Source organism: Miscanthus floridulus, chromosome 5, assembly GCF_019320115.1.
Source record: "Miscanthus floridulus cultivar M001 chromosome 5, ASM1932011v1, whole genome shotgun sequence".
NCBI classification, from domain to species: domain Eukaryota; kingdom Viridiplantae; phylum Streptophyta; class Magnoliopsida; order Poales; family Poaceae; genus Miscanthus; species Miscanthus floridulus.
Genome location: NC_089584.1, coordinates 6,973,523 through 6,990,356, shown reverse-complemented (window position 1 = coordinate 6,990,356; position 16,834 = coordinate 6,973,523). Strand labels below are relative to the sequence as shown.

At 42.5% G+C, this 16,834-nt stretch overlaps 1 protein-coding gene across 1 annotated transcript; it reads right to left on the bottom strand.

Moving 5' to 3' along the window:
• Positions 1–1,114: 1,114 nt before the first annotated feature.
• Positions 1,115–13,200, bottom strand: LOC136449443 (probable RNA-dependent RNA polymerase 3). The gene is made up of 19 exons (XM_066449469.1): positions 12,706–13,200; positions 11,817–12,357; positions 11,454–11,586; positions 10,607–10,690; positions 9,445–9,634; positions 7,698–7,914; positions 6,886–6,973; positions 6,688–6,813; positions 6,542–6,586; positions 6,367–6,438; positions 5,874–5,980; positions 5,537–5,685; positions 5,132–5,357; positions 3,869–4,094; positions 3,216–3,364; positions 2,485–2,644; positions 2,076–2,220; positions 1,800–1,966; positions 1,115–1,710 (listed from the first exon to the last, which is right to left on the bottom strand). The coding sequence occupies exons 1-19, from the start codon at positions 13,007–13,009 to the stop codon at positions 1,462–1,464; spliced, it is 3,378 nt and encodes a 1,125-aa protein (XP_066305566.1). The 5' UTR covers positions 13,010–13,200; the 3' UTR covers positions 1,115–1,461.
• Between the last annotated feature and the right edge of the window lie 3,634 nt (positions 13,201–16,834).

Below are 16,834 nucleotides of genomic sequence, written 5' to 3'. Positions count from 1 at the left end.
CTGAACTGTCGTGCTGCCACTGCCACTCTTCCGGTTCCTGGATGCCTTGCCATGCCTTGCTATACAGATCCACCGTCGCGGAGCGACTGCCGTTGCTGAGAAGTAGTAGACCAAGCCTTCCATCCCCTGCCTCCACAGCCTTCATCTTAAACTTGCCATTGCTTTTACGTGGGAGGTCAGCAATGGAGAATTTCATCTCGCGCGTGTCGAACACAAGCATAGCGTTTGCAGCTTCATGCGCCCAGCTGAAGCAGCTGTGCACGTACTGGCGAGACCACATCTTAGGTATGTTCGTCCACGCGTAGCTTGGACTGCTAAAAGACGCGACACATCGCCATTGCCCGCTGGCTGAGGAGAAGACCAAGGCCACCACGACCATGGTTTCGGACAGAGCAGTGCACATCACCCGGAACCCCTCATCGTCGTCGGCGACCGGTGCGAGGAAGGGATCATCGAAGGTCATTGCCTTGTTATTGCCATCCTGCTTAGGCTCATTAGCGGATAGTATGAGGTCACCGGGGATGGTCGGAATCTGGACGTGCCGCCGGTGCAAGGGGTCGTACACCACAAGGTCCTCGAACACGTAACGAGGACCACGGCACCGGGTGAGGAGGACGCGGCCGTCACGAGCGTCGCAGACGCGCCAGCGGCTGCGGTCAGGGAGGAAAGAGAAGGTGAAGTCGGCGGCTTTCGCGAAGCCGGCGGCGGCCTGCCGCGGCGACTGGGCTGGGCAGAATAATCCTGTTTCGTAGTGTCGATCGTCGAGCAGCAACCCAAGGACGGGCCGGCGGTGCAGGGACCTGAAGCGACGGAGGAAACGGCCGTCGGAGACGACGAGGCGGAAGGAAGCGCAGGTGGAGGCACGGGCGAGGTCGGCCGCGTCGTCGAGGCGGAGGAAGATATCCTCCAGGAGATCAACGGGGAGGTCGGACGCCATTGATACTGTGGTCGGCGCACGGCTGGCGATAGATCGATGCAGCGGGTTAAGCAAGTATTTGTGGTTGTGGGTGCAGTGTGCAAAGCAATTACTACAGCTCGTAACCGCCATGGACTCGCCTATACACTTCTGATAAGACAGAGAAATACAACTCTGCTACAATACAGTTTATATATATTATATATGTATTAGAAGATCTTCTATAACTGATATAAGTACGTTTACCCAAAAAATATAAGTAGGTACAAATATACTTACCAAATTACCATACACAGTCATGCATACACCATCAGCATCTTGTACCCCAGTGATACTGATACATATAGCCATATAGGAGTACCGAGTACCATATATACTGACATCACGATTCACATCATCGTCTACCTGACTCTGGTTGCACCTTGTGCATCTCCTAATAATAGTACTTCCACCACTAGTCCACTACCACTGCTGTTACATCAGCGATTTTTTTTCACACAAAAGGCACACGAACTGCAAAATACTAAGTTACTAACGCTAGCTCGCTACGCGCGGTTCCTCTTAAAAGCATCCTCAAGAACCGAGAAGGAGCAGAGCGCAGTGTCGCCGCCGCGCTTCAGCGTGTACAGCCGGCACAGCGCGCGGCCGGCCACCTTCCACGCGAAGCCACACTTGGCGACGTCGTTCCGGGACATCGCGTACTCGTACGCCACCTGGTACACCGCGCAGGCCTCGTTGAAGAGATCCAACTGCTCCCTTGGGCTCTGTTCAAACTCCTCGGCCTCGTACAGTTCCTGCAGAATCCCGTAGTTCTTAGGACAGCCGTTCGAAACTTCAACGTAAAAGTATTTTATTCGACGGGTGGTGTAGAATCCTTGCTGACCCGCTTGTACTCTTGGTAGAGTCGTCGGAAATTGTTGTTTTTTTCCTCGTTCTCCAGCTTACAAAAGTTAGTGCTCTCCCCCAGGTACTCATAATAAATAGCCTTCCAACGGCTCTTGTACTTGTCAGATACTTCTACCTCAGTGAAGCATGACAGGGGCACTATCTCTGAATAATAAAAAGAGAAGGAAAAAAAAACAAAGGATATTGTAATCAATTACCTTTTCTACTGTCAACCGAACGAGGGGTATGAGACCTATATATATCAGCAACTTACTGATTTCAGCATCAATTTCAGACTCCTTCGACGTTACTTCATCATATATTTTGCCCAGCACGGACGTCGACGTGTAAGATTTCTTTTCATCCCGTTCCATGAAGTGTGGGTATTTCTTGACCTTCAGCTCTTCAGGAACAGTGATCTATTTGGAAGCCAGATTGGCAAAATAAGATAAAAACCTTGACATTAAAGCATGGTACAAAATCATTCTCTTACATAACTTTTTTCACAAAATATATAAAGATATTTAAGCATAATCCAGACCCACTGTTCCTCTATTTCTTCTCTGAGTTCATGTATTATTTCATCTGGATTGTTTCTGTCAGACGTACAAATGATTCTCACATCGAAACACGACATGAGGATGGTCCAACACCGAAATTATGAGCCCAGGATTGAAAGCTACCTTGCTCCCTTCCTTTGGAGCATCCAAAGCCAAATAGTAAATGTCAACCAAATCGAGCATCTTCTTCTTTATCGCTTGCCGTTCGCTCTTTGGAACGTCGCCTGTCAAGAGCCGATCCATAAGCGCCAGCCAACAATTTGAAGCTGCACCTAGCACATAGCTGAAAGGCAGAAAACAAAATATGTTAATAAGACTATATAACTTTTACAGTGAAGTCAAACTAAGGACTACCACTTCATTTTCTGACTCTGATGTGGGCATGTGGCCCAAGGAACAAGGACCCACATGTCAGGACACGTCGAGTTGAAAATTCCCAAATGTCGTCAAATTTCCCATAAAGGGAATTGTCACAAAAAATAAAGACAACCGCACCATATTCACTTTCTAATATAAAGCCAATAGAAGATTAAAACACTTAAACCAATTTTTTATGCTATCATGATTTTTCTAAACAAGATGAGAATAAAACTTGCACTCCATATGTTATTCCCACCAAACTCGACGATCATATAATTGTTACCTAATACAATCCATAAGGTGGTGGGGGATATTTTAAAATGAGGGTTATTTCTCTTGGATCCATTGGGCATTAAAATCATGACTTATGGGTTCTTGCATAGCATGTATGGTACTTTTTTAGTGTCAAGACATTCTCCAGCCTTCTTAGTGGCAAATAAGCACATCAATCGAACTACAGGGATACAGAGAAAATTAGCCTTGTCAGTTAATACCTGGGTGTAAATCTAGCTTTCAAAAATTCATGGAATAAGAGACTTTCCAGCTCGGATCCACTATAATCCTCAGGCTTCTTTTGTTCAGTCTTTTTTGGTTGTATTCTCTGAACCCATGGCTTGCGATGTTTGGTGAAGCCCTCCAACAACTAGAAAGGTCAAATTTGCAGTTAAGTGACAATTCTTCTCAGAGGAAACAAAAAGACAGAGCAGAATATATTGGCTATATCAAAACATATGGTTGCTAAATGAACATAAACGAACAGTATAGAAGTGCTACGACATTCGGTTGCCAATGAGGGTGCCCTGTGGTGCTTGGCAGGGGCATCCACGTTGCATAAGCTCTTTGCTAGGTCGCTCATCCTAGGTTACATAATTTTACCTTTACTGGGATCATATTAGGCTACTCATCAGGCATGGAGTTTTGCATATGTACAGTAAAAAAATTCTAGCCTAAAGTGCACCCTACTATACAAAATAATGGCTAAGCTGCGAGATAAACAAGCAATGAGTGGTAACTACTAACATGAATTTAGCAATGAATAGGAGCCATCTTTCATAGCCAAGGAACAGAACAAAAACATAATATAATACTAACTAATGGCAAGCAAGGTAAACTATGCATGAACAGTTCTTGATAAACAATACACAACCTGTGGGTTTCGTGAGACCCAGTACATGTCGCCATCAAAATCGCTGTTGGCCATTTCATCTGCCAAAGATCGTGGTCCACATGTGGGAAAGAATATGGCATATTTGGAATTTCCCACAATCTTCTCCAAACCATCGATATATGTTGCAGTCAATATATGTATATCGCCAAAGTGTAATCCAGGATGTTTATAGACAAGAACCTTTCCAGAAAGTTGGCCGTTGTCACTGTTTATTGATATAAATTGAGTAAGAAAAAGAGCTCACAATTAGTCTTTTGGACTGATTCAAAAAGTTGGTAGAACCTTAACTAAGTTTATAAAAAAACTAAAACTCTAGAAGCCCCACATATTTTATGAAACACAAGAGATCTAGAAGATCCAAATATTCCATAACAACGAAGCTTTCTAGTCCAAAGAAGGTTTGGTCAGGATATAAACCTAACAAGTGAAATACACAAAGAAAAAAATCAAGAGACAGAAATAGAGGATAAAATAAAATGTAAAAAAAGAAGGTACAAGAAATAGTAACAATAATCATATGCACAGGTTTTTGTTTTACCCTGATAATACCCTGATAATATGCCATTATCCCAGAACATGCATAAGTCACATGAAACCATATTGTCAACGTAGTTACCCTCCTGATTGCATTAGCCTAGCATATTAAATTGTCATGAACCCATATTGAGAACTTCAGACCAATCCAATAAAATCAGATTATATTACATAACATCTGCTTCTCTTGCAAGATGTTTTCCTCTTTCAAGGCAGAGGAGAGTCACAATGATAAGAAAGTAAGAAATATCTAAGGCAAAAAAAGTGTGTTTCTTAGCATTTTGCGTGTGTTGGGCCTGTTTGCTATTACAAATGCTTGAATGGGTCTACTTGCAAGCTTGCTAATAGAAAGGATGGTGCGTGTGCACGGTACACACTACACAGAATTCACTCTGATCCCCATTTCTTAAGTCATAAAATCTCTAAAACAGAGTATATTCCAAAGTTTAGTGTCATAATTTGATTTGGGGGCAAAAGAAGACAAGAGTCTCATGATGTGATTGAGAATTGAAGGATCTTTTACATTTTCATGTTCCTACTAAAACAAACTGTAAAATATGCAAATAGATCCAAGGAAAGTAAGAAAGGTTTGTCTCACAAAGACTGTTCTTTCTAAAATTGGAATGTCTAAACAAAACAAAGGGAACCAGAAAGACATAAATGAAAGACCATTCAGTTCAAGGGATATGGCGGATATTGCTGGCATACAGTATAATACAAACTTGGTCCCGTTTCAGAGTCCCAGTGGGATCCGTTGTGCCCATCAGATAATAAGTATCATCGATTGGGATCCTTCCTTCTTTAAGTCCTTTTCTTTCTACCTTAGCCATTAGAGCTAGCTGAGATTGCAAATACGCCTCATCTTCTAGTTGAATTCCAGAAAGAATCATTCGTGCAGACATTGAATCATCCAGGTCCGCATGGTTAAATGCAACTGTAAAAGAGACCATGTTAACAGAATGTAATAACCAAGGCCCAACAGTTACTAGTTAAATGACTAAATGTAAACTTAAAAACGGCAAAATAGTTGGAACACAACAATTGCAGCAGACAAAACACAGTACAACTTCTACAATTGTAGCATTAGCACATGGCTATAAATCTCAAACTAACCTTCCAGTGAATTTCTCGGTGTATGGTGGGCTTTATTGACATCTTCCAGTGCATTCCTTAGAAGCTCCAGAAAATACTCTGCTGGAACCCGACCATAGTGAAGGAGTGAAATTAAGAACCTTGATGTAAATGCCCTTTTAGGCCGGTAGCTGAAAAGGTGCAACAATATAAATTGTCATTGATGTGTTAACCATAAGGAAATGACTCCAGCAGCTACAGAAAACTACTAAGGTGTGTTTGCATGAGGGTGTTTTCTTTAAGGATCTTTTTGCATTAGTTCAAATTTACACAGATATAAGTAAATATCATAATACATAAACCATCAGATAAGGCTTACCTTGTAGTAATTACTTCCAAAGAGTTAAATGACTGCTCTCCAAATGAATTTTCATCACCGTATATTTTTATCATTGATGGTCTTATATGAATTGTGTCAGGAGGAAGCTGCAACACATGAGGTTTGTTCATTACGGATTTTGCTGTAAGGAACTAAGGACTAAGTAGGCGGAGAAATGTTGAGAAAATTGGCCGAATTAGGGAAACACCTCTCACCCTTGAAAAGGGGGGGAGGGGTTGACTTTTCATAATACAAACTCTAATAACTAGGATACTTAAATATCCATAATGTTGTAATGTTGCCATGATATATTGTAGAGACAGAAGCATTGCATTTTCAAGTAACACAAAGGCATAAACAGCAGATCTGATATATAGCAAGATTTGAAATTGAAGGTAGTGTCCAAAGCAACTATTCCTGATGAAGATGTTAATTAAACAATAACAAGCACACTAAATTATGGCTCAAGCCATACAGGGTGACAAACACATACCCTTTTATCAGCTAGAAGAGTTCCCTTTACAGCATCTCCATTATGGAACATCCGGAACTGAATTAAAAGAGGCTAGAGTATATATATAAAAAAAATGCAAGAATCGATCAGTTAAGCAATAGAGCTTGCGAGAAATAACAGAGTAAACTGTCGTATCATCTAGTCCAGGAAATACATGTTGAGTGGTGAGATGTTGGTGCCGCTTTGAATCCACAGCATCCTGTGCAAGGCATAAAAGATAAATATTAAGTACAAATACTTAATGAACTTTAATGGTTAACTGAAAAGGCTGGCATTAGCTAGAAATAGCAAGTCACATACCTTCAGAAAGTTTCCCTTGAAGACACTGCTGGGGCAGTTTCTAGCTAAATCTACTGATATTAAGCCAGTCCCATCAGTATGAATCAAGGGTTTACCATCTTGAACAACAATTTCTCCAGATTCTTCCTGGAACATTCAACCAAATAAAAAATTGCATCCAGCATCCAGCAAAAAAATTAGAGAGGAAGGAGTATGTACCCTGCAAGGTTCATCGTCGATTTTTTTAACATTAACCTTCGAGAAGTTAACATCCAATTTGATAGTTTTGGATAAGATCAAAGCAAACCTGCATCATTCCCTCGAGACAGTATAAGTAAAACTTTACTGAATGAACAGGATAGCTGGGTGCTAGTGCAGACTTAAACTAGGACAAAAGGAAGAGCCATGTTGTGGGTGCTGTAACATTCTATTTGCAGTAGCAAGGCCATGAGAAGGTGCAGCATAGTAATGGATGTGGGGTTTAGCGTGGTGTGTGTTGTACGGGGTTTCTTCCCCCCTTTTTTCTTCTTAATATAATGAAACGCAGTTCTCCTGCGTTTTCGAGAAAAAAAAATGGATGTGGGCTTAGAGGAAACAAGTAAAATAAGATAATTAGACAGTTGTACCATGACGAGGGTGCCAGGTGTCAAGGTCCTACAGAGTACCCCACTTCTTGGGGTACCTTTCCAACAGAAAATAAAAAAGTATTTGTTTTGGTGCAGAAATCTTATGTTTACGCACAAGACTACCCATTAGAGGAAGAGGCCATCGATGTGCACAAATTGTAAAAATATCACCAAGTCTAATCAAACTTTGTGTTTCCATAACACATCACCACTTTTTGGTTATTGTATCAACAACCCAAGCTCCAATGGATACAGCAAAAGTAGTAGATTTAATTTCATGCACCAAGTTTACATAATAAAAGACTATCAAGTACCACAAAGGCATTGCTATATATTTGGAATAGATGCCTAAAAGTATTCATGATTGCTTAATACTGTGAAATAAAACTACATAAAATGGTTAACCTGGACAAATATTTGGCCACAGTAGAAGCATTGTTTATGTGCATAAAGAATCTGCGGGCCTGATCAACTGTATAGTCAGCGAGTTTGTAAGGGTAATCCCTTTCCCATCCAGACTCCATGCGAACAAAATAGCACCTAATAGAAGGGCTGAATTTTTTGTTTTTCTCTTTCTTCTTTTCCTCTTTTAGCCTCTCCGTCTTCCCTCCATCTTTATGAACTGGGAAAATAGCAGACTAGTCAAGACAAATCATACAGTCAACATGCAGCTATGAAACATGAGACGCCACTTCTAGGAGAAAGAAAAATGCTTAGCAGTTAGCACTCACTGTACACAAAGCGATGGATGCCTAGTAAACTAGTGCATTGTCCTCTTGTTATCCAAACAGTCAAGTAGTTTACTCTAAAATTAAGGACCCTCATTGAGAAACATATTTCCTTGGAAACAGTACAGGACTTTTTTTTTACAAACTTCTTAATTCCATTCCTTACTATCATACAAACTTCTTATAATTCAATTCCCTTGCTTTGCGGGTGCGTGGATTTGTGCCATGGAGGTGCATACATGGTGAAAAATTGGCCCTAATTACTGTTTTTACATTTTGGCGTGGGTGCACCCAACAACCCCTAGAGTATATGTAGCTCCACCCCTGCCAAGAGCTATGCCACAGCTTAATCTTGCTTCGGTTTACGTCTGGTGAGAATCACAAGGAAGACAAAGTTAATGTATGCTTTATCATTAGTAGCATAGTGCACATAGCCATCTTGACTCGCATGTGAATTTTTTATAAGATAGATTTCCTGGTAAGGAAGTATAGACTAAACTGACAAGCTAACTGTTGTGGACTCGTTCATTGGGCAGCAGTATAATAGGATGAAGAAGGATGCGGCTGCCTCTAGTGGCTAGAGCCTGGTCAATTGGATCAGGTAGCTGTGTCCTCAGCCGCTCATGTGGGTGTGCGGCTGCCTCTAGTGCTAGTGCATGGTCCCTCAGCTGCTCATGTGGGTGTGCGGCTGCCTCTAGTGCTAGTGCATGGTCAATTAGCTAATAATAGTAGGAAGTGTCCTCAGCCGCGCATGTGGGTAATATAACCACTAGTGCTGCCAGGATTAGAGCCAAACAGAAGTAGAGTTAGCAGATCAGAGCCTCCCAGGGAGGGCGATCCTCTCTACTGCTGCTGTTCTAGTAATTCAACCATTGTAATCACCTTCCAGTCATCAATAGAGTTCCCAGATTCCTAGCCACATCACTAACAGAGTCAAGGTTGGCCAGTTTCTACTTGCCACAGGATTTATAGTCCCAGTTCCCCACTAGCATAAACCATCTAACGTGATGTTTATATATTCCCAGCAGATTTAATCAATGAACAGTGGTCTTACGAGGTTTATTATGATGGTTCTAGCTAAGACCCTTACTATGAGAAAAGAAGCCATGGTCTAACCAATACTAGATGGACCACCCATAATAGCCCACAAGACTGAGTCATCCTATACGCGTACACTGCAATTGGCTGCTGATTTATAGTTACTGCTCTTCTCTAATTATCTATAGCTGTAGTAGTATACAAAGCAGTAGACCAACTTTTATGATTCTATCAAGCAAAATGTGTTCTGGAATACCTCATTTAACAAATGCGAATTGATTTTAGTGTGCCAATAACAGCGATTAAAACTATCAAAATTAAGAAGTTTGCATTGTAAATTGGTCTAACCAATATTATATTACAATTTACAAGAAAAACAAACTTACTGAAAAAGCGATATCGCCGCAAGCCCAAAACGATACCATCAATAGCAACCTGGCTGTAATATTGACAGTAGATACACAAGTTGTCTGTATTATTTTCAAGATCAGGTATATCTGCAAACTTCACAATAAGAACATTGTCATCACCAACAATGTTCTGCAGATGAGTCCTTGTATTCTCCACATATGGACCCTGAATCAAATCAAATATTGTAAATTTATAAACAAACTGATACATCATCTCAAAGCATTGTAGAAACATGAAAGAAAAAAGGAATGAAGAAAATCGATTCTGTCAACTGTGTCTGCTCGCAATACTAAGGATAACACCTTTTCCAAACAGTACTGAGAGAGAGTGCACATATCAAAGCAAGAGTGGATATGGCACTAGAATAAAAATGTTAGATTGAGAGTACACAATATTCAAACATCAGACAATAAATGATACACCAAAGTAGCCATCCAATCTTCTTTGCAATGCATGAACATGATGACAAACGGTTCAAAAATTGATTGACAAGGTTTTTTTTTTTTTTTTGAGAATAATTGATTGACAAGGTTGAATTATACCTGGTTGACTACTGAGGATGATCAAAGATGACAATAAAAATCCAACTAATAAACTTGAATCACAAAATTTGTGTACAGTTGCACATGTCAATACCAATACTCAATACTGTGTATACCCCTCCATAGTTCAGGTATGTATGCAGGTTCAGGGTCAGGTTTCCCCCTTGTGAAGGTGCAGGGTGACAGTGTGTTGTTCAAGAAGTTTTTTTTTTACAAAATAACCTGGAAGATATCACTATCAAATTTGTGTGCTGTATGACAAGACAAACAAGGATAAGTAGTAAATGACAAGGCCATGAATAGATCACGATAATGTACTTCTCTTTTTTGGTATTTAATATTTCACAAGTGTGTGTGTGGGTTGGGTGGGGGGGGAGGTATATATAAAAAGGGCATACAGAGTGGTAGAAGTTCCTACACAAGTTGGGTCCTTGGGAAAGGAATTTCTATCGGTTACAATGATTAGGTGAACCATGCAGCAGAAAAGGAAAAAGGAACAGACAGGTCAAAGGAAAAAAAATGAAATACATGGCAGGATAAAAGACCATCACAGGGATAGGAAGACATTAGTAGAAGAGAATAAGAAACTACAAACCTTAAAAATGGTTGCTATGTTATCACCCCTTTTCTCAATAATACAATAATAGAGTCTTGTCTTGTTTGGGTCCCAATCAAGGTTCTGCAGTATAAGTTGGCAAAAACTTTCCTGAGTTATCTGCTAGCATCCTCTTGAAGGGAATGAAAACCAACAACAAATATAAGAAGTGTACTGAATTTACACAGATGATAACTCGGAGTTACAAATATATTGAAGTTATCTGCTAGCAGGCATCAGCTGAATTTGCACAGGTGATGACTCAGAATTACAAATATATTGAATGCTAGCATTCTTTGTTAGTCATCAACGCTGATACTAAATGAGTCTACAAAGATTTCTTGGAGATGGATGCAACAAACCACTTACAGCTTTTGATTCAGGCCTACTCATATTGCAAAAACATTATTGATCATGCTTCTTCAAATAAACAAATACTTTACTGGTTTCTTTTCTTATCCATGAAGACACCTAAAAGGTGTGTAAACTTTCTAGAAGATACTAAAATAGCATTGTTTTCGAAATAATAGGAAGATGTAGTATGGCATGACTGTACCTAAGCTAGTTTGTTGTCTTTCAGTTAAACTAATTAAATACCAAATTTAAAGAACTATTTTTATTGAAAAATATTGGATGGTTATGCTAAAAACACACATGCAACAGCTTTTGTTGAAAACATGTCCTGCATGGCTGCATATATCTAACCAGTTCCAGATAATAAAGATCATGACACTTGAGAATATGTAAGAAACTAAAAAATGGATATTTATGTGTACAGTTGCAGCCAGTGATTAACATCATAGAAAAAAATGAGTAAAGCAACAAAAGTTCGAGTGTGATATATGACCTTTCTTCTATCCGATGCTGGTATATACTTCATTCCAAATTTGGTCCAGATTTCTGACTCGAAGCACTCCATGGGCCGTGAATTCAAATCCCTTATATAACTTACATCCTCCAGTACCTGTTCTATCTTCTGGCTATAGGAATATAAGGAGGCAAGATGGATTAGAGCCTAAGAAAGATAGCATAAGAATAGAACAAGGCATGGCAGCAATTAAGCTAAAGAAAAAAGTTAGTCGTCTGTTGGTCCATTATTCCATTAGATAAATGGATCAGCTGATCAAGACTTTGTAGTGAAGTTCAAAGCAGTAAGTTATTTGTTCCAATTATGTAGGGGGAGAAAAACATAAAGCCAATCAGGACTTACTCTCCATGATACACATATATGAGGAATATCCGAACAAACTCTAACTCCCCCAGTGCTAACATCAGAGGGCTTGGTGTTGCTCTCAAAGCATGCACAGCGGCAACAGAAGGTGTTGCAACCCCTACCCTTCCTGATGGACCATCCATTTGTTGGATAAGCCTTGTAATATCCTTAACAGGGCTTGGGGTGAGAACCCGGGCAGGACTATCGGGCATGTGATACCCGAGACAGCCAGCACCCATTCCTCCAGGACTTGCTACCGGAGAAGCCACAGCTGCAAAAGGGGACTGATTCTGCAAGCCAGGAGAGTCCAAACCCGATGGGCTCTCAACCTCCATTTCAACATGGTCTGCAACAACACAAGCATTCGTCCTGACAGGGCTCTCGTGATACTGCGACCTGAAAGGCATCTGACGCACAGGGCTCCCAGGTTCCATCCTTGCGTGGTTTGGACGGGCAAATGCCATTTCACCACTGGGGGGCTGATTCTGAACTTCCATTTGGACAACGTCTTGGTAGAACGGTCCTGATATGGAATCCTCTGCATGACAGATAACTTGATGATTAGAAGCAATATGATGGGAAACATGCCGGTAAATTACAAGAGCAAATATTATCTGAGGCATCACGATCAGATACTGAAAGGTACTTGAAAAAAAAAAGGAGTAGACACTCAAAGGATGAAGAAAATGCAGTTATAGCAGTGAGCGCACAGCAACATGATGCAGCCTATCTGATCAGAAAGGAAACTCGAGAATAACAAAAAAGCACCAAAACAAGCGTTGCTGGCAAGGGGAAAAGCGCAAAAGGAAAATGCAGTTTCCACAAAGTGACCGCATAGCCCAGCATCAATGCATCATAGAGCGACGGAGATTGGTTTCGAAAACACCTTGTGAAGCGCGGGCGGAGGGTCCGTTGCAGCAGGCGGCGCTCTCGGCGGTGGGGATCCCCGCGGCGTTGCGCTGCATGGCCTCCTGCTTGGCGAGGTGGTTGATGAAGGCGGACAGGCTCCGCACCCGGGTCCCGGTCTCGGCGACCACCCGGAGCACCCTGGCCGCCGCGGCGTCGCCGAGCTCCGCGAGGTGGGCGCGCGCCCACCGGTCGGCGGTCTGCCCGAGCTGCGCCTCGAGGCGCGCGAGCTCCGCGGACAACACCGGGAGCAGGGGCGCCGGGCACCCCGGCGAGGACTGCATTCCTCCGAGGCCGGAGAGGTTTAGGGTTTAGGGCTTAGGACGACCGCCGCGAGAAGCGGCGACGGCAGAAGAGGAGAGGCTTGCGAGGGAAGCTTTCGGCCGTCCGGCTGTGCCAGGGGAAGGGGAGGGGGAGGGGATCAACAAATGCGACGGGCGAAAAGAAGCGGCATGCCTGGTTCTTATCGTCGCCGATTCGTGAACAAACAACTGCTTAATAGGTACCTCACTATTTGTTTGAACCTGTGAATGAAAAACGATGTGTACAGTGTACTGAAAGATGCTTGGTTACTGATACTTGTTTAAACCTATGAGTGAAAAAGCAACGTTATAGCACGCTGTGTATGTGCCAAAACCAAAACTACAAATGATTTTGGATTTAGTATAACTGATTTCAACTTATATAAGATATAAGATATCAATGTGGATACATACAGATGCATAATAAAGTTTTAATAGAAAACTTATAGCTACAAACAATCATTGAGATCTATGGACATAGCAATCATATCTATCTATCTATCTATCAAATAGAAAATTGCTAGATTCTCAGTCTGGCTCTACAAGTTTGTCACATGATGACAATGGCGATCCTTGCCTCTCAATTTCACACACATATATAATGCAAAAAGAAAAAGAAATAAAATCCCAATCCCCACAGGTAAATCCGAAGGGGTATTTGTCTACGCACGATATCTGAGATGAAGTTTAAGATCAAGGCTTCAATTGCATGACAATTTAAAAGCAAGCTTCCTCGGTCGGTCCTCATCAGTTCCTCACCTCAAGGTTACGCATGGCCGTGGGACGAAAAGGTTGGCGCATCTCCAACCCTCCTTTGCACGTGGCTGCGGAGCTGCGGCGGCACAACCCATCAGCGCCAATCGCATCGCCAGAAGCCTGGTCCCTCTCCCTCAAACCCTTGCGGTGAGCGTGAAGGGAGAATACGAATTGGGCTTCGTTGAGATAACTTCTCTTTTATTTTATTTTTTTTATCGAGTACAACTTTAAACGCACCGCCACGTAATATACACTCATTCAAGAAGAGATTGGGAGGCATCGCCTTCGGTGTGCGGAAAACGCACAGTACCACCGAACGAACACGTGTACATGTACCTGAAAATTCTAAAAAAATTAGAAAAAAATATGTGATCATCAGAATTTGGGTAGCGTCCCACTAGACAACCCTACCACTAGACTACAGGTCTATTCGCAACTCCTCTTTTATTTACAAGATCAGAAGATCAGATCAGATCAATTCAATCTCAGGAGAAAAGGAGTCGGGCTCGGGTTGGTGGAACCGTGGCAGAGACGCCGAGACGGTGTCGAATCACTACCGCTGCAACACATGGATCGGCATTTCCTACCACTTTACCAGCGATACATATAGCGTACTATACATACACACATACATCACAGTCACACCATCCTCTCTGCTTAATGCAGCAATGCTACGCCGACGCCCGGTACTTCTTGAAAGCATCCTCAAGAACGGAGCGCAGGCAGGTGACCCTCTCGCCGCCGTGCTTCAGCAGGTAGAGCTCGCACAGGGCACTAGCCAGCTTCACAGGGTTTGGTTGTGGCAGTTTCGCGGCGGTTTTCCAAAAGCCAGTTTTTTTCTGGATCAAGCTTTTTGCCACTTCTTGAAGAAACTGATACATAAAAAGCTGCAGTGTTTGGCACTTTTTTTTTCTATACAGCTTTTTCCCTACCCACTGACACATGGGACACAGCTGCCATCCACCTAACAGCAGACATCTCGACATCGCCGGTGAGCTTGGTGGCTGCAGGACACCACCTACGTGGGTTCCTCCGATCCAGAGATTGGAGAGGCAGGCTCATTGGGCCCTGGCTCGTGCAGATCTAAGCCATCACCAAGGGAACCGGTGGTGGTTGCGGCAAGGATGGGAGAGGTGAGAGGGTCCGCCGCCACTCGCCGTCTGCGTACAACCATTGCTTGCCTGTCCCCATCCGGCCACCACTCACTATCCACATCCGACCCCCAATCCAGCCACTGCTCGCTGGGGATCTCAGCTGGAAGCAGCACATGCATGGGCGGCGGGCTAAGGCTGGATGCAGCGCTTGCATGGGTGCCGGGATGCTGCAGAGTGGAGAAGGGCGGCGCATGCACGGCCAATGGGCTGCGGCACGGGAAGGGGTGGGTGAAAGGCTGCCCTGAGTCCGCTTTTTAGTTTTTGTGGGTCAGCAGTGAAAATGAAAGAGTCGCTCATTTTTTACTAGGGCCATGTTTACAACAACAACAACAATAAAGCCTTTAAGTCCCAAATAAATTGGGGTAGACTAGAGTTGAAACTCAACAGAAGCAATCAAGGTTCAAGCACGTGAATAGCTGTCTTCCAAGCACTCCTATCTAAGGCTAAGTCTTTGGGTATATTCCATCCTTTCAAGTCTCCTTTTATTGCCTCTACCTAAGTCAACTTCGGTCTTCCTCTGCCTCTCTTCACGTTACTATCCTGACTTAGGATTCCACTACGCACCGGTGCATCTAGAGGTCTCCGTTGCACATGTCCAAACCATCTCAACCGGTGTTGGACAAGCTTTTCTTCAATTGGCGCTACCCCTAATCTCTCACGTATATCATCGTTCCGAACTCGATCCCTTCTTGTACATGTCCTTAATGAGCCCGACATACTTCGTTGGGACTTTATGTTTGTCCAAAGCCCACCACATAATATTCCTTGGTATTTTATCATAAGCCTTCTCCAAGTCAATAAAAACCATATGTAGGTCCTTCTTCTTCTCCCTATACCGCTCCATAACTTGTCTTATTAAAAAAATAGCTTCCATGGTTGACCTTCCGGGCATGAAACCAAATTGGTTCATAGAGACCCGCGTTATTGCTCTCAAGCGATGCTCGATAACTCTCTTCCATAGCTTCATAGTATGGCTCATCAACTTAATTCCTCGATAATTTGTACAACTTTGAATATTCCCTTTATTCTTGTAGATCGGTACCAATATACTTCTCCTCCACTCATCAGGCATCTTGTTCGATCGAAAAATATAGTTGAACAGCTTGGTTAACCATACTACAGCTATGTCCCCGAGGCATCTCCACACCACATTGGGATACCATCCGGTCCCATCGCCTTACCTCCTTTCATCCTTTTTAACGTCTCTCTGACCTTATATTCTTGGATTCTTCGCACAAAGCGTCTATTGGTGTCATCAAAAGAGTCATCCAACTGAAAGGTTGTGTCCATATTCTCACCATTGAACAATTTGTCAAAATACTCTTGCCATCGATGTCGGATCTCATCCTCCTTTACTAAGAGATGCTCCCTTTCATCCTTAATGCACTTAACTTGGTTGAAGTCCCGTGTCTTTCTTTCACGAACCCTAGCCATTCTATAAATGTCCTTCTCTCATTCCTTCGTACTCAAATATTGGTAAAGATCCTCGTACGCTCTACCATTTGCCACACTTACAGCTCGCTTTGCAGTCTTCTTTGCCACCTTATACTTCTCTATGTTGTCCACACTCCTGTCATGGTACAAGCATCTATAGCATTCTTTCTTCTCCTTAATAGCCCTTTAGACTTCCTCGTTCCACCACCAAGTATCTTTAGCCTCGCGTCCTCTTCCTTTGGTTACTCCACACACCTCTGAGGCTACCTTTCGAATGTTGGTTGCCATCTTGTCCTACATATTGTTTATGTCGTCTTCTTCCTTCCAAGAGCCCTCTTTGAGAACTATTTCCCTAAATACCTCTGACGTCTTCTCTTTCAGTTTTCACCACTAGGGTCATGTTTAGTTTCACCAAAATCCAAACTTTCGCACTCTGCAAAAAGAAGATTCCCCATCATATTAA